This window comes from Chiloscyllium plagiosum, unplaced genomic scaffold, assembly GCF_037043375.1.
Source record: "Chiloscyllium plagiosum isolate Xiang-an unplaced genomic scaffold, Cpla_swu_hap1 HiC_scaffold_21, whole genome shotgun sequence".
In the NCBI taxonomy this organism is placed as follows: Eukaryota; Metazoa; Chordata; class Chondrichthyes; order Orectolobiformes; family Hemiscylliidae; genus Chiloscyllium; species Chiloscyllium plagiosum.
Genome location: NW_028270159.1, coordinates 16865669 through 16886825, shown reverse-complemented (window position 1 = coordinate 16886825; position 21157 = coordinate 16865669). Strand labels below are relative to the sequence as shown.

At 38.2% G+C, this 21157-nt stretch overlaps 1 protein-coding gene across 1 annotated transcript in view; it reads right to left on the bottom strand.

Moving 5' to 3' along the window:
- Window positions 1-354: 354 nt before the first annotated feature.
- The window catches only part of nup188 (nucleoporin 188), a 100690-nt gene continuing 79887 nt past the window's right edge, over window positions 355-21157 (bottom strand). The window contains exons 35-45 of the mRNA XM_043720361.2: window positions 20590-20777; window positions 20284-20484; window positions 18728-18820; window positions 17041-17199; window positions 15576-15713; window positions 15286-15360; window positions 12226-12435; window positions 11284-11415; window positions 9609-9682; window positions 5314-5443; window positions 355-3790 (exon numbers count right to left, since the gene is read on the bottom strand). Of these exons, the coding sequence (XP_043576296.1) occupies window positions 3611-3790; window positions 5314-5443; window positions 9609-9682; window positions 11284-11415; window positions 12226-12435; window positions 15286-15360; window positions 15576-15713; window positions 17041-17199; window positions 18728-18820; window positions 20284-20484; window positions 20590-20777 (1580 nt within the window). The 3' untranslated portion in view covers window positions 355-3610. The remainder of the gene's footprint in view (window positions 3791-5313; window positions 5444-9608; window positions 9683-11283; window positions 11416-12225; window positions 12436-15285; window positions 15361-15575; window positions 15714-17040; window positions 17200-18727; window positions 18821-20283; window positions 20485-20589; window positions 20778-21157) is intronic.

Sequence of the window (21157 nt, the reverse complement as noted above, 5' to 3'; positions counted from 1 at the left end):
ATTTTTAAAATGTTCAATCCTGTGTCCTTCTGCTCACTTCAACTTAGCTCCATTTTCTAAAGCATATCAAAAGTATGTCATTTCACCACAGGTTTGAAGAATTACTAAAAATCATATTAAGGTAGGAATGAAGAAGCTTTAAAATTAAGTCATCTAATATAGTAATTCAAGAAGTTTAACTAAATCACCAAAAGAGTGATCAAGGTGATATGATGCATAAATGCAGAGACCAGTTAGCTGAATGTATAAAGTACATGTCAATGTCACTTCTAGATATGAAAGCACTACTCAGTCCAGATGCAAGTTGAAGTTCCCTATATTAGTCTGAAAAAAAAACAGATCTGATCATAGACATTAAACTCTTAATTACTTTTATTGCAAGAAGAAAAAAAACAGTAAGCTTGCTTCATATACAATGAATATACTGTTAAATAAGGTAGTTGTGAAACCTAAGCCTTTGGTCCAACTCATCCATGCCAAACAGACATCCTAAACTAATCTAATCCAATTTAAACTTTTCCTATTTGGTACACCCACCCAGGTGCCTATTAAATGTTGCAATTGTACCTGCCTCTACCACTTCTTCCATTTATGCACCAACCTCTTAAATCTTTTCCCTCTTACCTTAAAGTTATGCCCTGTAGTTTTGGACTCTTCGACAGTGGGGGAAAAAGACCTTGGCTATGGTTTTATAAACATCTAAGGTCACCCCTCCATTTTCGGAGGGAAAAAAAATGCCCTACCCTTTATCTTTATCCTAGTGACTTGTTTACCTGACTACAAATTACTTAAAAGATGAATTTAAAAATACTACTTACAAACTGGATAACAATGAAGCTATCCAATGTAATGAACTGTCTGGAAAAAAGACTCAGTTCAGACCAACTTTACTGCTTCAACATAAATAGTTAAATTAGATTAGATTCCCTACAGTATGGAAACCGGGCCTTCAGCCCAACCAGTCCACACTGACCCTCCGAAGAGCAACCCACCCAGACCCATTCCCCTACATTTACCCCTGATTCATCCACCTAACACCTATGGCCAGTTCACCTAACCTGCACATCTTTGGACTGTGGGAGGAAACCCACGCAGCCATGGAGAGAATGTGCAAACTCCAGACAGTTGTCCAAGGTGGGAATTGAACCTGGGTCCCTGGTGCTGTGAGGCAGCAGTGCTAACCACTGAGCCACCATACCATACTGTCCCTACAGTGGTTATATTGCACTTTTTCACAGTACTTCTAAATTACTATTTCTGTACAAAAGTCAATTGACTTTGCATAAAGTTTGTTTTGGAAAAAATCCCTCATTTATTTTCCTTTATGAAGTTGGAACAAGAACAACCGCAATTTAGATTCTGGAAAATTGCTCGCTCTTTTTAAATATAACATTTGAAAACTTCAATGCAGTAATAGTACAGTAAAACTAAAACATGTATATGCACATTTGTTAGGAATGTTCCTTACAGCCAAACAAAATGATATTAAATAATTGAAACATGATTTGCAATAATTGAGAAAAAGTACTTTTTTTAAGGTCCTTCAGTTGTCACATGAAATGGCAGCTCTGTTCAAGTTGCAGAGTTATTAAAATAAATGAGCGCTCAGCATCCTGATTGCCCAAGCTCAAGGCTGTTATTTGCAATGAAGGAAGAACTATATTAGTAGTACTGGCATAAGCAAATCATAATTACAACTTGAGAAGGCAGGGTATTGGATGCAGAAGATAAAGTAAGGAAGTGATTTAAATTTAATTGAAGTGCAATTTATTTTGCCAAGCTTTGGTGTTGCAGTAAGTTTAAAAAAAACACAAAATGCTATGAAGGAATTAACTTGCAGTCATCTGAGTAGTTCTGATGAAATCCCACCATGTGCCAAATTGTCATAATATTTGACATCAGGTGGAACTGAGCATTCATTCATCAGGTAGAATTATGACAGCAGTATGTGAGCACATACAAGAGCGTTTAACCCAAGTAAAAATGTAGATGTTATTTGATCAGACCAGAAAAAAAATCAGGAACCATTACAAGATTAAGTTTATTCTTCAGCTTTTTAAAAGCTTTAAAAACTGTAAAACCATCACAGAAAGGTAGATGAACATTGTACAAGGCTAGAATTAAACAATTGTCCCAACAAGTTACAAATGAATTGCAGTTTCATAAAGTGACTGCAAGATGAATCATTCAATTAAGTTGCTTGTGTCTATTACAATTATTGGGGCAGTTAGTGACCAAAAAGTCTAAACTTTATCTAACAGGATTCAAAATTTCACTGATGTTAACGACAAATGGTTGTTTCTTGTTAAATTTAGTATCTTTATTACCAGAATACACCTTTCAAACCAGTGTTCGAGAATCCTATTCTATGATTTGGTTTAATAATAAATTAGTGGCCATAATTGTTGAAATTTACTTAAAAATTTCTTTCATCACTCTATCGGTCTCAAAAAATTCCCTGCCATCAAGGACAATGAGATGGCCAGTCTATTTGGCAAAACTTGGACCCAGGTTGAATATTTGAGTTGTAAAATTGTCTGCATCAGGAAATCTGTTAAGCTTTTTAAAATTATTAGCTACTATTGGAGAAGGCCTCTAGAAAAAAGTTGTTTTCTTCACTGAAGAAAGCACTAGTATAAAGTTGTGGTCTGCATGCCATGGTCACTTTACAGCCTGAGGAAATTAGCTCCTCCCCTACCCCTGTGACTTCTGACAGAACAGTCACACAATGCTGCCACGAGTTATTGCAAAATCTCTCAAGTAAAAATGAGTGCATCTGGTCAAAATCAAAATGTTTCTGCTGATTTACATAAGTTGTTAAAATAGTTTTGATTTCCTCTACAAGAGCTTATGTTGCTTATTTGAACTGCCAGTTCTTTGTTCAGGTAGCTCCTCTAATCAAATCTGAAAATGTCCAGTAATGAACAATACTTACACAAAACAGCTGTAAATGCATATCTAAGATTCACTGGTTAGTTCTACAGAAAATGCCCAAAGAATGAACTGTGTGGTATATAAAAGTAAAGAATAGCTGTAAACTGTCATGGCACTCCTAACCACTCAAACATTTCTTGATCAGGGTCTCAACAGAGATGCTTGTAACACACAAACCCAACGAGGGAGTGTTGTTTCTGTGGCAGCTTTCACTGATGAATATGTTTCACATTTGTAATAAAACTGGAATTAAAGACACTTTATAAAAATGTTACTGTGACACAGCATGATATCCCTTCAGAATGATTTTTTTTCTTGACCACCTCCATTACAGTTCTACAAGAGAAAGTCTCAAATGACTTAACTGCATCTCTACTGTCACAAAACTAACAGCAGATGCTACTGTACAAATTTTCAATTGTTTAGGAACAGCTACCATTTATTCTATCTAATAGGCTGTCATGATTGTAATTGTAATGTAATTCTATCCTTTAACTTTGAGAGAAATTAGTACAGCTGAAAACTGTTCACCAAAAATAAACATTTTCAATTAAAGTAGCTGAAGTTCTATTCTGAGATATTCACATGAGCTTTGGTCAGTAAAAACTGCTGCAAATGAAGTTGTATGGAGTCCAGAGCTAGAAAGCATTGAAGTCTAACAATGGTTGATCCTATTCTATCTCTGGATCTGACGAACAAAGGCCTGGACGAGCTGGATTAACGGTTCCTGATTGTCAGGACTCAACTTGGATACGGAGCAGGTGGATTTGCTCGCAGGAGACATCAGCAGGGCCGCAGCAGGGGAACATGGTGTACCACGACGTGAATAACGGGAAATACTGGACAAAACTGTACTCTGAAACAGTAGTAGACAATAAATATGACATTAAGCAAATTTAAATAAAACTATTCTTTAGCATATTTTCTAATACAAAGTTGCTTATTTCTTTGTCTAAACATTGTGCTTTATTTATTCATCTGTAGTTGTACATCAATATTCCAGAAATGGATCCTTAGTCCAGGTTCACTTGAAAGATGACCATAAGACATAGGCCATTCAGCCCATTGAGTCTGCTCTGCCATTAAATTGAGATCTGATAATCCTCAACTCCACCCTCCTGCCTTTTCCCCATAATCCGATTCCCTTGAATTTGCTTTTTATCAAATTCAGTCACAAGATGGCTAGACCAACATTTAACTGCCCTCTAGTCAATTATGGATGAGAAATAAGAGTCAACCACATATGGGTCTGGAGTCATATAGGCTAGACCAGGTAAGGATGGCAGTTTCCTTACCAAAAGGACATTAGGGAACCAGATGAGTTTTCCATACAATCAACAGTGGACTAAAGTCTTAATTCAAGTTTTTTTAAATTGAATTGAAATCCCACCATCTGCAATGGCAGGATTCAATCATAGGTTCCCAGAACATTACCCAGGTCTCTGGATTGACAGTCCAGCACTAATATCACCAGGTTGTTGTGCTTAATGATCCAGCCTCAACAAATTCTATCAGAGTTCCAGATTCACAACCCTCAGTAGAAATTTCTTCATTTGTCTTAAATGTGTGACCCCTTAGTCTCAGAAGACTTAATCTAGGTTTAATAAGCAATGGGAAATTATTTGTGACCAAATTACACAAGCCAGCTTGACCTTCTAGTACACACATCGATTTTGTTATACTTACCTCCATACTGAATAAACAGCAGAATTGCATTCAGGTATCCAAATTATTCACTTTTCAGTTTTGATAACATGACAAATATTTTAATGTCCACTATATTATAATGCATCTATAAACTCAATTTTATTTGTCAGTATGGCTTTAAATTTTCTATAAACACAGTGATAAAATTAAAGCAGCTATACAAATTTCTGATGTGAGAACATTTCAACTCTCACCAATTCCACAATACAATTTGGGTTCCAGCAGAAGTATTTTTTATGTAAATTGATAATTAACATTCAAGACCACAGATAAAATGCTTAAAAGAAACAAGTGTGAATAAGGATCAGAATTGGAAACAAAAACTCAAAACAAGAAATGGAGGGAATAGGACATTCTATCTATCACATGCATGCACACTATATTTTCCTGCTTTGATTTGCTTTAGATGTTGGCAAAAGAGAACATAAAGGTGAATCTTATTTATACTTGTATCCAACTCTTGCCAACATTGGTAAATGGAAGAAATTACAATTTTTCCTCTGTACCTTATCACAATTTGTGAAGTTTTTTCCTATTAAGTCTTTTCAGAATGTGTTCAAATGAGGAAACAAGTTAGATATCAAGGTAGTTGCATTTTGAGAGAGTGGCTAACTCACAGTATTACTTGTAATTATTAAACAATTTAAGAGCAGTGTAAAACTGAAAAGTTACCAGTTCTGAACTTAATTCTTGCTTCATCCGCTGCTTGTCACGTGAGTGAACAGATGGATCCTTCAGATAACGGACTGCTTGTGAAATCAGCACATAGAAACAGTTTTCCATTGTGAACGTCAGAAGGGACCTTCAGTGCAAGAGGATTTGATTAGCTTAATTAGGGAAGGGAAAAATGGAACTTGCATTTATTAAGGCCATCTTTAATTTCATGAATTTAGTCACTAAAGAGATCGGAACACTATTAGAAAAGCAAGTTGGAAAAATGGTAGAAATTTGCAAAGTAATAGATTAAAAGATAATTTATTGAGGAACGGCAACTAACCCTTGAAAGTATAGAATATGCATTTAGATATGCCTAAATTCTTCATAGAAAAGCATAGCAGACACTTCAGACTACACTGTTTTGTATAGTCTTGGTTACAGGATAAATGAAAACTTGGACTTGGAAAACTTCCCCATTCTTGTTCAACTGGTGCCCTGAGAGCACACAGGGATGCAGCTTACATTCTCAACTCTGTACAACATTTCAGCACATAATTTAAGCTGATGTTTCAGTCTTTGGAATGGAGTTTCAAACCATTCCAATATGATTGAATGTTCAATCACTGAGTCAAGGCTCCTTCAAAGTTACCAGCATGTGATTCTGCTGAAAGTTTGGACGGTGGTCTGATTTTTTTTTTGTAAATATTAGTTAAAAACCATACAAAATATTACAGCATAGGTAAATGACAGATATTTGAATTTTGAGCAAATATAAGCCTTGTAATAAACCAAACAACAGCTGGTATGTATTAAATTACCCTCCTCGATCATAAAACTTTGGCTCTTAGACAAGAATTTAAAGCTATACAACACGTGTGGTCTGGGAACTGCAAAGAATTTTCTCTTTACAATTCTCCAAGCTCATGATGGAAATAAATCCTCCTAAATGATTACATTTAACTCATGGTAAGTTTAGTCAGCAATGCAATAGAATAAAAAAAATCTCCAGTTGCGATATGAAAGACTTGAGGAATTGCAGATCATACAGTCACCACACATATCAAAACTTTTGTCATTTCCAATTCCCAACATCAATGCAGTTTACATCTTTGGGTATTTTAGATTTTTTTTCCCCTTGGGTGTGGATTATGCTGATAATGCCCCCTTCCCCCAACCAGTTATTACAATGACAGGTTTATAAAAATGAACCAACATATTCCCATAGAATAAATGCAGACCTCAGACGAAAAGGCAGAAAGGATGCTATAAGGAGACATGCAAACACTTGGGAATGGGCCTTAACCACTGAACCTATGCCAAATAGAATCAGTAGATACCGCATTGTTTACTACAGTCCATGACACACAAAATTGGAACAATGCAGAGATTAGTATCCCTTGTGAAAATATTTACTTCAAAAATAATTCTGAATGCATTAAATAGAAACGACCACTAAACAATCTGAAATAGTTCACATTTAAGGTTATCTAAATTTATTGTTGATATCAGAACCCAGAAATCCTAAAATGTGAGATTTGAAATAAAATAACATTCCAGCAATGGTACTGAAGTAGTATTCCAGACCTAGCCCAATTGCAGCCAACCTGATGCAATACAGCTACAACAGTGGCATCCAACTGGAAAATTGCCAAGTTATGTCCAGAGAAAGCTAATTACTACACTATCAGTCAAGTCTCAATCAGCAAAGTGATGGAAAGGGTTGAGTGTGCTATTAAGCCAGATTTGCTCAACAACTTAACTGTAGCTCAGTTTAGGTTCAGTCAGGGCCACCTTGCTCCTGACCCCATTACAACTTTGTTCAGAATATGATCAAAAATGTTGAAACCCAGAGGTTAGAGAAGTGTGACTGCCCTTGACATCAATGCAATTTGACTGACTATAGCATCAAGCCGCCACTACAAAATGGGAGTCAGATTGGGAGGAAAGCTCCAACTTCTATCATAAAAGGAGCTTTGCTGTAGTTGCTGCAAGTCCAAGGATATCACAGAAGAAACTTTTCGGGGTGGCGTTCTCAGCTCAACCATCACCTGTGTCACCTCCATGACAAGATCAGAAGCAGGAATGTTAACTGATGACTGCACTGTCCAACAACATCCACAACTCCTCAGAATTGAAGCAGCCCAAATCCAGAGACAGCAAGACATGGGGAACATCCCAGATTAGGTTGATAAATGCCAATTAACATAGCACACAAGTGCTAGGCAATTACCATCTCCAACAGGAGAAAATCTAACAATTGCCCTTGGTGTTCAATGGTGTTACTATCACTGAATCCCCTATTATCTACATCGTTGGGGTTACCATTGAACAGAGACTGAACTGGAGCAGCCACATGAATGGTGACCACGTGAGAAAGTCATACGCTATGAATTTAGTAATTCACTCCTGACCTCAGGGCGGCACGGTGGCACAGTGGTTAGCACTGCTGCCTCGCAGCGCCAGAGACCCGGGTTCAATTCCCGACTCAGGCGACTGACTGTGTGGAGTTTGCACGTTCTCCCCGTGTCTGCGTGGGTTTCCTCCGGGTGCTCCGGTTTCCTCCCACAGTCCAAAGATGTGCAGGTTAGGTGAATTGGCCATACTAAATTGCCCGTAGTGTTAGGTAAGGGGTAAATGTAGGGGTATGGGTGGGTTTCGCTTCGGCGGGTCGGTGTGGACTTGTTGGGCCGAAGGGCCTGTTTCCACACTGTAATCTAATCTAATCTAATCTAATCTAATCTAAACCTCCCCAGTGCTTGTCCATAAGCATACTATGAAATATTCTCCACTTGTTTGAATGCATGAAGCTTCAACAACACAAACAGCTTGATAGAATCTAGGACAAGATCGCCCACTTGATTGCAACATTCAACATTTCACTTTCTTCACCATTGAGATACTGCAGTATCTACAAGATGCATTACAGCAATACAATAGCATCGTTCAAACCTGCAACAACCTCAACCAGTGACAAACGTGTGGCAGTGGTGGCATGGGACACCACGACCTACAGCTCTGTGACTCTAACTCACTGCATAAGAGGGTGCCGATTGATTGGACTATGCTTAGATTAATGATGCTACAGGAACAGTTTTACTTAACTAATCAAAATCAAAACAAGCAGGATAACTCTGATTTGTTGGACTGTTACGGGAATGCAGCAGAGATTGGCGGTCTCCACTGCCCTTCATTGAATGATCGCATTGCATTTCTTGTACTTCAGTCTTGATGAGTCCAAGACAGAAGTTCAATCTTGAGGTTTCTTATTTGCAGTGTTTAAGTTGAGAGGCAATAAATATTGGTCTATCCAGCAATGCCACATGCCATGAACAAAAAAAGCACGAGAATAAATGTGCACAAATACTGGATTGTTGTAAAAAAAAAAACCAAAGGTTCGTGGAAATTGCCATTGCTGTTTAATCTGGTCTATATGCAACTCTAATCTACAAGATGTAGGCAGTTTTTAGTGACATCTGAAGACCGAGGCAGACACTCAGTTGCACAAATTCAAACAGCGAGTTCCACTTTGACAGCAATGTGTATACTTAAGGACAAATTTAAAGCTTTTGTTCTCAAAAATCCAAACTAATAGTTTGCATATTAGACAACCAGTACCTCTATTTAAGTCAGTGGCCAAATCACAGAGGCGCCAGTAACAAAAGCTTACAAAATTACTGAGTAAAGATGTGCCCACAGTGCTTGCTTACTCATCTGGACAGTTTTCTATAATGCTCAAAGGGTAGAGCTTGGTGTGACAGAAGTGTTCATTACATTCTGGCATAAAGGATTTAGCAGCTATTTTATACCACTACTGAAATATATGCAAATTACGTCTGCGTCATAAGAGAAAGGGAAGATGGTTACACAAGTGATTTTACTAGTCATTTGGTACTACCTCTATCTTTTAAAAAGTTAATTTGTCAGACAATCACTATTTATTCATGGTCAACTCGAATTCTATGAATTCATAACCAGTACTTCGAATAATCATTCAGACAATAATATTTATATATACTAGGTCAACAATAAACTCAACACACAAGAATACAATAGACAGCTGTAACCAATGCTTGGAGTCTGATTTATACACTGCTCGTCTCAGATTTTCCCAAAGTAGAATGCCAAATTTCATGGCAAATTGTTTCATAGTTTGTTCCCACATAGACTGAATTAACTGTGTTTGTTTTTCTAATAGTCTATCACCCAAACAAACTTCATTCAATGCTGATGAGATACTGCAGCTGGCAGTGAACTGTTTCACGAGATTGCAGTCTAAGCTAAAATGCAAGAGTCTTGCCTTTTAAACTTACTTTAATGACTTTGCCTCTTCAGTTGAAGTCAGTGGTCCCACATTCAAAGATACGGGCTCCTTCTTCTTATCGATCTACAAAAAATGAAAAGCATTTTAGATGCAGAAGTATAGCATGCATGCCATCTTCCAATCCAAGACAATGAAAATATTAGTGTGCATATATTTGCTATTTGTAAGCCTGTGTATTTAGGTTTTCCGTTCCTTTAAGTTCTATTTGTGGTGGGTGCCTTCTGGTAACTCACTCAGCTGATCATCCTTCATAAGCCAATTTGAACAGACCATTCAGGAAGGGCTTAAACAATCGTTTAAAAATTCAGAACATTCTTGAGTCACAGATGTGCCAGCAGAGGTCAATGGATAACCATTAGAAGCGGCAACATTGCATCCATTCCTATTTCTGGGGTTTCCAGATGAAGTGAAGCTTCAATTTATTAATCTCAAAGAGTCTACGGGGAAAATAAAATGATATTTCTCAATTATGCATTTTATCTAAAAATCACAAGAAACTGATTGTTGCTACAGGTGCTCTCAGAAACAAACATAGGTGTAAACAATGTAAAAAAATTTGAAAAGGTGAGCTCTTCCTGAAATTGTTCCATGGTTACTATAGTTTTGAAACAAAGGATAAAAATAGTTATGTGTCTCCTAGTCTTCCAATTGCCATTCACATAATATTCTACAAGGGTGCGCAAGAAACTTTTGATAAGTTAAATTGAAGAATGGTTTGTGATGAGCAGAGTAGGTACAGTCAAATCTTAGAGGTGCAGTTACAATATTAAACTAACACAAATGCCACAACATTGCTCATAGCATAGGATAGAACATCTTTGGACAAAATACAAAATCAGTGTCCCACATAATATACAATTTACTATTCCAGTAATTTGGATCCATTATTGGTGTATATTTAAGGCCAAGATATCTAATTGCTACACAGATAAATCCTGAAATCAACTAAAGGCAATTTTTGAGGTAGATCCTGACGTAAATTAGACCATAAATAGCTCTGGCAGGAAATGAATATAAATCCCTAAAATGCTTTTCCTCCTTTGTTACTATGTCCAGCAGCTTGTATAAATTTTATATCATACATACGGAATAGATACTTAATCCTATAAGCAACTAATCGCCATGAGTAAGTTGACAATGCATTTCTTTTACATTAAAAGGCTGGAACAGTTTAAACATCTGAACATAGCTCACTCTTGAGATTTCCTGATGGTTTAAGGCATTCAAATGAACAACATGCATTAGATCCCCAAGCTGTACTGACTTATCAGATCTTGACAGGATAGTAATGTTGGCATTACAGTTTGACTCTCTCCAAGTAAGCTTTGCTGAAATTTTGAAATTGCATTAAGAATATCTGGCAGTCTCATTCAAACTAATGGTCACGGTCAAGGCTCACAAAAGAAAAATGATCACGACATACTGGAAAATTGCCAGAGTTTGGGGAACTGTACTCTAACAAGTGTCACTGATTTGATAATGCAGAAAATTAGACACAGCTGAATGCATTCATTACTCTGAGAAAGCAGCTGGAACCTCTGAAGATAAAATGCAAAATGTAAAATAAAATAAAAAAAACTGAATATTTGTAGTCCAAACTTTCAGCCACTGATTCATGTGTCATTGGATTGTCATATTAAGGTCATGACACTTCAAAATCTTACCTCTCCCTGCATGTTCAAGACAACGTTCACAGTTGCTAGTAGAGTACCAAATGACGGAGCAACATCAGAATCAAATGCCGGAGTCGTAAAGCTCAGGACAAAAAGCATATCATATTCAGCCAGATCCAGGGACTATACAAATAAAACAACATTATATACAAAGGAAAGAAGGAAAGGTGTTCATTAGCATTCTTCTACATTATGTATTTGGCAAACAGAGTCATGGCACCAGTAGGTGAGATTCCAGCAGAATGATTCTTTTCAGTCCAAATGCCCATACATATGCTTCAATATAATAGATGAGCTGCTAACTCTTTGGTATTCACTCGTGCGATATGGACATTGCTGGGTGGCCAGCGCTTATTGTCCGTCCCTCGCAGCCCTTGAACTGAATGGCTTGCTAGGCCATCTTATAGGGCAGTTGAGAGTCAATCACACGTAGACCAGACTGGTTGAGAATGGCAGATTTCCTTCTGTACAGGACATTAACGAGTCAGAGGAGGGTTTTTGATGATCAACAATGTTTTCATGGTCATCAGTAGGTTCTTAACTTTATTGAATTCAAATTGCAACTGACAATAGTGGAATTCAAACCCAGGTCCCCAGATCATGAGCTGAGCTTCTGGTTTAATAGCCTAGCAATAATACCATCAGGTCATCAAATAAACTACTTGTGTAGTTTACCAGTGTAAGTGATTTCAATGCCTAATACTTAATAGACTTCATTCCCACACAAAGTCCTATTCATAAGACTGTGCATTTCATGACCATGCTGCCAAGAAAGGCATGGAAAATTTATAAATTTATATGGACCATGATTCCAGTATATTATACTAGTGAGGCATCACACTGGAAATTTCAGTAACAAACAGCATCAAACTATTTTTGCTTTTAATAATCAGCTATGTTTATTGCAGGAATTCTTAGGCAACAGTTATTTACCTGGTCTAGCAGTATCTGGGAGAGATCTGGGGTAAAGTGTCGAACAGCTGCTAATGTCTTACTCAGAATCCCAAGCAGACTAGACTGGACTTTCAGCAGTGCACGCTGCTCCATTTCCTCTTTTTCTGTGTTTTGTTGTTTCGTTGGAGTCTGAATGGATTTTGGTTGACGAGGGAGAATTGCAGATGGAATAGTGTCACCATTCTTCACCTGTGAAGGCAATTATATTTGGCAAAAATAGGGGGTTACATATTCAACTTTTAAAACATAGAAACGCTCCCTCATTCTGACCTGTGGCTTCACTTTCTTGACTAAATTTGCAATGCATGTACACTGTACACCAATGTCATTGAAGTTTCAACTGAGACTATCCCAATGCATTTTTATACAAGAATTGCCAATTTCATCATCACAGCACTTCCATATATGGACAACTTGATTTAAACATATGCAGCAGCCAAACATTTAATTTCCAATTATTTCAAATTTATCATCATCTATGGCAATGTATCTGAGAGAAACCCCCAAAATCGCTTCTAAAAATGAAAAATTTCTTGTCCAAGATTTGCCTCATGAACAAATAAGGTCATCTATAACAGCCAGAAATAAAAGTATTAGAAGTCAACTTTCTGTAAGGAGTTTGCAATAGACTTCACTCAATCTCTGAAATCCTGTACAAAATCAAATTCAAATACTGTCTTTATTTAAAACCCTAGGTGACATTCTCCACTACCTCCACACCCCCGTCCATCCTCTTCTCTCAAAACGTTTAACTCCCTCATTGATTTCCACTGTCATTCGTCCTACGGCCATTATTCATGTTATACATGCATGGTGAGTGCTAATTTTGAAAAACTTCATCCAAGGTAACCCTATCATAAGCTGACTATCCACAATACTTTCAAGTAAGGGCATCCAGAGTAGAAATCTGTTGTTGTGATTCTGCCCACAGCAGCAACAGAATCTGGATCGCCTTCACTTGTAAGGCTCTGGGGCAGGAAGTAACCCTCTGGATTAGAGGGACAAATTAAAGAAAGTGTTTTTCTGTTTTGATCAGCTGGTTTCTAAACCTGATCCACTGGGAAAAGGTTAGCAAGAGGATTGGTTATGTCATTTTATTCATAAAACCCACAACTCAAGATTCAAATTAACACACAATGCTTTTACATAAAGGCTCAAATCATACATGCATATGAACATATCATTTAAGACCAAGAATAGATCAGACCCTCTAGCTTGCCCTGCCATTTATTAAGATCATCGGTGCTACAGTTTTGACTAGCCCAAATAATCACAGACTCCCTTGTTAGTCAAGAATCTATCCTGCTCTGTCATAACATTCAATGACTCCCATTCCCACTACTCTCTGTGGAAAATGATGTCTCACAAACTGGATTGTGTTTTTTGAGGAAGTAACAAAGAGGATTGATGAGGGCAGAGCGGTAGATGTGATCTATATGGACTTCAGTAAGGCATTTGACAAGGTTCCCCATGGGAGACTGATTAGCAAGGTTAGATCTCACTGAATACAGGGAGAACTAGCCATTTGGATACAGAACTGGCTCGAAGGTAGAAGACAGAGGGTGGTGGTGGAGGGTTATTTTTCAGACTGGAGGCCTGTGACCAGTAGAGTGCCACAAGAATCTTTCCCTGGGGTCGGGGAGTCCAGAACTAGAGGGATAGGTTTAGGCGAGAGGGGAAAGATAATAAAAGAGACCTATGGGGCAGCTTCTTCGCACAGAAGGTGGTACGTGTATGGAATGAGCTGCCAGAGGAAGTGGTGGAGGCTGGTACAATTGCAACATTTAAGAGGCATTTGGATGGGTATATGAATAGGAAGGGTTTGGAGGGATATGGGCCGGGTGCTGGCAGGTGGGATTAGATTGGGTTGGGATATCTGGTCGGCATGGACGGGTTGGACCAAAGGGTCTGTTTCCATGCTGTACATCTCTATGACTCTATAACAGAGTTCCAAATACTCACAACTGAGGAAAACTTTCTTTCTTTCTCATCTCCATCTTAAACTGGAGACCCTTAATTTTTAAACTGTACCCTCTAGTTCTGGTCTTTCCACAAGGGAAAAACATCCAACATCAACATTTCCTCATTAGATAAACCAACTCCATCCAAGGTATCAGTTAAGTGAACCTTCTCTGAATTGTCTTTATTGCATTTATATCCTTTGGAGATTAGAAGAACAAATCTGTACACAGCACTTCAATGTAGCCTCCAATCTCTACACCATTGTAGCGGGAAATGTGTTGCTGGAAAAGCGCAGCAGGTCAGGCAGCATCCAGGGAACAGGAGAATCAACATTTCGGGCATTAGCCCTTCTTCAGGAATGAGGAAAGTTGGTCCAGCAGGCTAAGATAAAAGATAGGGAGGAGGGACTTGGGGGAGGGGCGTCAGAAATGTGATAGGTGGAAAGAGGTCAAGGTGAGGGTGGGCCCCTCCCCCAAGTCCCTCCTCCCTATCTTTTATCTTAGCCTGCTGGACCAACTTTCCTCATTCCTGAAGAAGGGCTAATGCCCGAAACGTCGATTCTCCTGTTCCCTGGATGCTGCCTGACCTGCTGCGCTTTTCCAGCAACACATTTCCCGCTCTGATCTCCAGCATCTGCAGACCTCACTTTCTCCTCTACACCATTGTAGCAAAGTGTCCCAAATTTTATATTCCTTTCCTCCAATAAATCTAACAGTTTGATTCCAAATCATTTGCTGATCCTACACACATTCATTTGTGATTCATGTATCAGGAGTCCCAGATACCTCATGCCTCCTAGTTCTGCAATCTTTTTTTGTTTGAATAATATGCTGCTTTTCTAACCTTCCTGCCCAAGTGGACAATTCCATCTGCCAAAATTTTGCCTACTCACAACCTATCCACAATATATCCACTTGTAGAGTCTATTCTCTGTTCACAATTTATTTTCACTCTTTATACCATTAGCAAATTTAGCAACCATATCATCTCAAAGCAGTTAACTTTAAACTAAGGTATTAAATATTTGACATTTTACAATCATAGTTCAAGTCAAATTAAAAGACAATATGTACTGACCTGCAAATAATGCTGAAGCACCTTTGGACTATGAAGCAGAAAAGTGCATGTCTGACATAGGTAACATAGGTTCACCTGTAATACACAGAAAAGGTCGTTAACTACAACAACTTTCACTTGTCCTGCACTGGAGATTAAGATGAAAAACGCTGAGGTTCTTACCTCTGATTACATTTGATTAAATAGCTCAACTGGAACTGTGCATTGAGAGGATTTCAATTTTCAATTATTTGAGAAGAGGAAGTGATCACTGAAATTCCAGATTACAAAATGCTTGAGCGAAAGCATACCTGTACATCTCTAAGGAGCTGCGGCAGGTGAAAACGCCACTCTTTGATGAAGTTGGAGAGCTGAAGAATGAACCCAACCGTGTGATCAACTTCATCGAGGCAAGCCAAGCTCTGCACCTTCCGGACTGCATCCAAGCACTATGAAGGTTGATCAAAGATAACAACAGATACATTGATGTACAAAATCAATATAATGTTTAAAAGCTCCATCTATTCATAAATTTAAAATGACCTAAAACCATCCTTTAGACACGTCTGTTAATGTACTGGATTTTTCAAAGACCTCTTTCATGTCAATCCAGGATTAAAAGGCAGAAAGCAACTGTTGGTGAGATACAGATATGTTACTGAGACCATGTTATTATTCTGGAAAGTGCACCATCTAGTGGCCTGGAAGATATCCATAGCTAATCTGAGCATCCAAACAGAGAATCTAGCATTTGGCAATTCTAACCTATTGTACCATTCAGGAAGGCCCAGACTGAAATTTGATTTTCTCCCACATCCACACCTCCTCAATCCTCATTAGTATCTAAACATTTATCAAGTTGAGTCTTGAATATTTCAAATCTTAGTTAACATCAATTCTGAGTACTTCTGAGGAAGGGTCACTCGACTCGAAACGTTAACTCAGATTTCTCTCCACAGATGCAGATGGACCTGAGCTTTTCCAGCAATTCCTGTTTTTGTCACTTGAAAAACAATCCATTTCAGGAATCAACCTAATGAACTCTAGGGAAAGCACATCCTTTCTCACCTCTCTTAGTTGAATATCAAGTAGTTATGCATGGATAGATCAAGAGTTATATCAGAGCAGCAAGTTCTTCAGTGGCATTTATACTGTAGCCTCAAATTCGGCCTCCTGAATGAATCATAAACTCCTACAGCACAAGAGATGATTCAGAGCACATCATACCTCCGCTCTTCAAATTCATATAATTACCTGTTTGTTTTGCTCCCCCCCATACATTTGCACATTACTTTTCTAATCCAATACAGGAATAATATACCCTCTTGAATGCCTCAATTGAAACTGCCTCCACTACATTTCCACACATTGCATTCCTCATCCTAACTGCTCATTGAGTGAAGAAGTTTCACATATCTCCCTTGCTTTATTTGCAAGTTCCTTTAAATCCTCTCATTCATATTCCTTTTACAAACCGGAACAGTTTTCTCCCCATCTACTCCATACAGATCATTCACAGTTTTGAAAACTTCTCAAAAAGAGGCAGAATTAACAAAACAGTTCAGTAACAATGAATTTAATTTTTCAAGTAATTTATGCACATTCATTAAATAGGATGCTGCAAATACAACCCCCCCCCCAGAAAATATATCCCACTTCAATAGTCTGCTAAACAGAAATGTTGAAACAAATGTAGAATTAGAATTTATGGAAAATGTTAAGAAATTCGACAAGCTTAGTAGTTTTAAATGCTCCAAAAGAAAAACTGGCCCACACCTGCAATATCCGCTCTTGATGAACCCCAACAAAATCTAATGCTTCTGAAAGGAAGTTGTAGCGGAGTGATTTTAAAAGTCTTTCCATGAGTGACATGGTGAGCCGATAAACACCTGGCCAGGAGGGGGCATCCAGAGACTTGCGGGAGGATCCCAAAGTCTGAATTATAGAAAAAAAGTTTTTAAATAGAGTTGAGACATTTACGATCCGATAAGCAGCATGTTATTTCAAATCATTTTAACCTAACTGAATTAACACAAGTTAATAAGCCATCTTGCTTAACATAACTATAGACAAATAATGCATTACATTAGTCTGTGATACAGCTATAAACACACCTCCTCCAAATATATACAAAGGAACCGCGATTATCCAAATATCAATTATCCCAATATCAGCGTATCCAAAGGAGATCTCAAGGTCCCGATAGAAACATTACATCAAAGATGTGTTTCCAACACTGATTGCATCTTTTGCTTACAAAGATTAAAAATGAACTCCGCTTTCTGAAATGCTGCCGAGAACAGTCCTGACTGATGGAAGTCCAGGCAGCATCTCCAAATGACTGACCTCCTGCCCTCTCTCTCTCCCCACAGACATTCCCTGGAGTTCTACACAGGGGTGTACACTAAACCTCCCTTCCCCAGACATTGTCTTGTACAGGTCAAAGGTGGAACCTGTCAAAAAGGTGCAGTGAAAAGTTGTGTATGTGGCTGTATGTGTGCTATTGTGGAGACTGACTCGGCTTTCCACCTCCCTCCATTTTTGAATAAGGACATTATTATATTATCATTTTTTTCAATTCCCAAAACTTTCCCGCATCCAGGAAATTGTGGAATATTATAACCAGTGGATCCAATATCTCTCCTGCCACTTCCTCCAAGAGCCTAGGATGCAGATCATTAGGCCCTGGGAACTTGTCTGCCTTTAATCCCAGTGGTTTGCTCAGTACTTGTTCCCCTAGTGATGACAGAAACATCAAATATAAAAGGAAGGAAGTTACATTAAAACTGTATAAAACACTGGCATGGTCTCAACTGGAACATTGCATTCAGATCTGCGCTCCACTCTTAGGATTTAAAAGGGTGCAGAAAAGATTATAGAACGGTTCCAGGGATGAGGAACTTCAATTACATAGATAGATTGGACAAGTTATGACTGTTAACTCTGAAGGGAAAACTGAGCTCAGATTGCATAGAAATATCATAGTTGTGAGCAGGCAGGAAAGAGTAAATAGAAATTGTCTCTTCTGGGGAATAGATCAAAAACCAAAGGGTACAGATTTAACGCAATTGGCTAAAAGAATGGCAACACGATTAAAACATTTTCATGTTGAGTGGTTAGGAGTTGGAATGCACTGCCTGAGAATGTGGACACAGTAAATTTGAATTATCTGTAAAGGAAGAATGCTCAATATTCCAAGATGGCGAGTGGCTTTAAGTGAATTTTTCCTTTAAAGGGACAACACAAAGAATGGATGAATTGGTCGTCTTCTGTGCTATAATCATTCTATGAATCTTAGTTCTCAATATGAGATACAATTTCAACACAAGATTTAATCTAAACATAATTTAACGGGATGTATACAGAGGTATACACATCACACAAAGTGTTCACCCTACACTAGATCCACTTTGATCTCCAAACAACTCCTATCGTTTTTGTCCTGCATCGCAGTCGGCATTACCTGTGCAGTTCCATTTGTACTAAGCTGGTAAACGCTTAGGAGCGGCAGACAAATGCTTGGGAGGACACCAGCTCCTGCCACTATAGCCGCTCCCTGAAAACAAAGAAAAACTTGAAATTAATAGAGAACAATTTCTTCACATGAACTAACTTATAGTTAAATGTACAGCATTTAAGTAATTGACTTTATTAAAGCACAAATCAAGAGCCATATAACATAAAATGAAGTGATCCAAGATACTACTATCCGTGTTTTAATCCATACCAAGTCCTATTTTTCTATTAAATCTGACCTACATTGGCTCCCAGTCAAGCAGATAAATTTATTTTAAAATTCATAACCTTGTTTTCAAATCTTTCCATGTAATCACCTCTAGGTCCACAATCTTGAGAAACCTGCATTCTTCCAATTCTGGCGTGAGCATCCCCAATTTTAATTGTTCCAACTATGGTAGCCATACCTGCATTGCTGAAGCACCAAGCTCTGGAATATGCTCTCAAACTCTTCTGTCTCATTTTCTTCCTTTAGACACTCCTTAAAACCTACATCAATCACTATGCCTTCAGGCATTTGGCCTAATATCTCATGTGGCAAAATGTTATTTTGTTTTAAACTGCATCTGCAATATCCTGAGATTTATAACAATGTGCTAAATGTGAACTCATTGTTGTGAGGGGACTATAATATTTTATTTACTACTTGAAAATACTTGGAAATAACAAATTCAATGTTCAGCCTTACAAATTTGTAATCATTCCCTATGACTTACATATTTAAAAAATGGACAGGCAGGAGACTGGAAGAACACAGCAAGCCAGGCAGCATCAGGAGATGGAAGTGGGTATTGCAGATGCTGGAGATCAGAATGCTGCTGGAAAAGCACAGGTCAGGCAGCATCTGAGGAGCAGGAAAATCGCTGTTTCGGGCAAAAGCCGTTCATCAGGAACTGCTCGAACCATTGATTTTCCTGCTCCTCGGATGCTGCCCGACCTGCTGTGCTTTTCCAGCACCCCTCTAATCTAGCATCAGGAGGTGGAGAAGTCCTTCCTGAAGGAGGAAATCTTTTCAGAGAAAAGATCACCACCATGAAAATATCAACTGCTTCTCGCTCCAGCTGATACAAGTCCTGTTAAGAATTTCTAGCATTTTCTGTTTTTAATGAACCCTCACAGGCAACCAGATACACAATCCTTTATCTGAAATACTAGGGACCAGCTGGTTTTCAGAATTTGGAACTTTTCGAATTTCAGATTAAGTGACAGTTCAACAGTGAAATTTTAAAAAGATCTTACCAAACAGCAGACTCACAGTATAATGGGCCCTGAGACAGAATTGAGGTCTGCCAGTGCTGGGCCATGCACTACCCCTATGTCATATCTGAGTGACATGCATCAAGTGGGTGTGGAGATGGGTTAACTGTTTGCACACCAAACAACCTTGTTAATGAGATAACAACTTCACAAAAACACCTTTGAATTTTGGAGTTTCTCAGATTTCGGATAAAGGGTTGTCTACCTGTATTATTAAAACTATTAGGATTAAAAAAAAGTACATACCTGCTGAGTTCTGGATAATACTAAAAGCAAGTGCAGAGATGCCTCTGCAAAATGTAGATTTTGTTTGACTCGAAGGCTAAGTTCCAGGGTACTAAGCATGGCAGGAAGGAATGGAACTTTCCGAGTAATCAAAAATAAATGGTTGCCACTTTCATCCATTTCATAAAGTTCTTTGGACAAATGCAGAGCCAGCACACATACCTGGAGACAAGAAGACTAATTATACCATAGCCATAAATGTCACGTTATTAGATTTAGATCAGCCCTCTCCTAGGTATTTAATCACACAATTGTTTTCTCCCTTACCCCATCTTTCTGGTCCTTGTGCTGTAGCCGTGGTGCACATTCTGTCTCCATACAATCCTTATCATCAGACAAACCAGCATTTCCTGTTGTCAGTGCATGATGTGTTTGGTCAAACAGAACAATTGCCTCGTTATGTATGGTCTCACACACAGTCAGGAGCATTTGGGAATACTGGGAGATGTCAGAAACTAAAAAAGATTAAAAATTGTGAACTGTATACCAGTAGATTACTGCAAGTGAACTAAAAAACACAGGAGGATAACTAAATTTGAAATACAAAGTGTGTACAGCTCAGGTAATTTACAATATACAAAATGATTTTACAAATTTTGTGTACAACCTAAATACTTGCTTCTGTCAAATCCATCTCTCTAAATGACATGCCTGTCACGTGAAAATGTCATTTAAATTCATTTCTTCAGCTAACGGTCTGCTCAATCACACCCTTCATCGTCACTTTCAATGCCCTCATACCAAAGAAAACCATTTCTATCTCTCACCTTGCCATGTGCTCAGCACTAAACTGGATTTCCATATCCTTCAACTCAGAGGTGGAGCCTTGAATGTA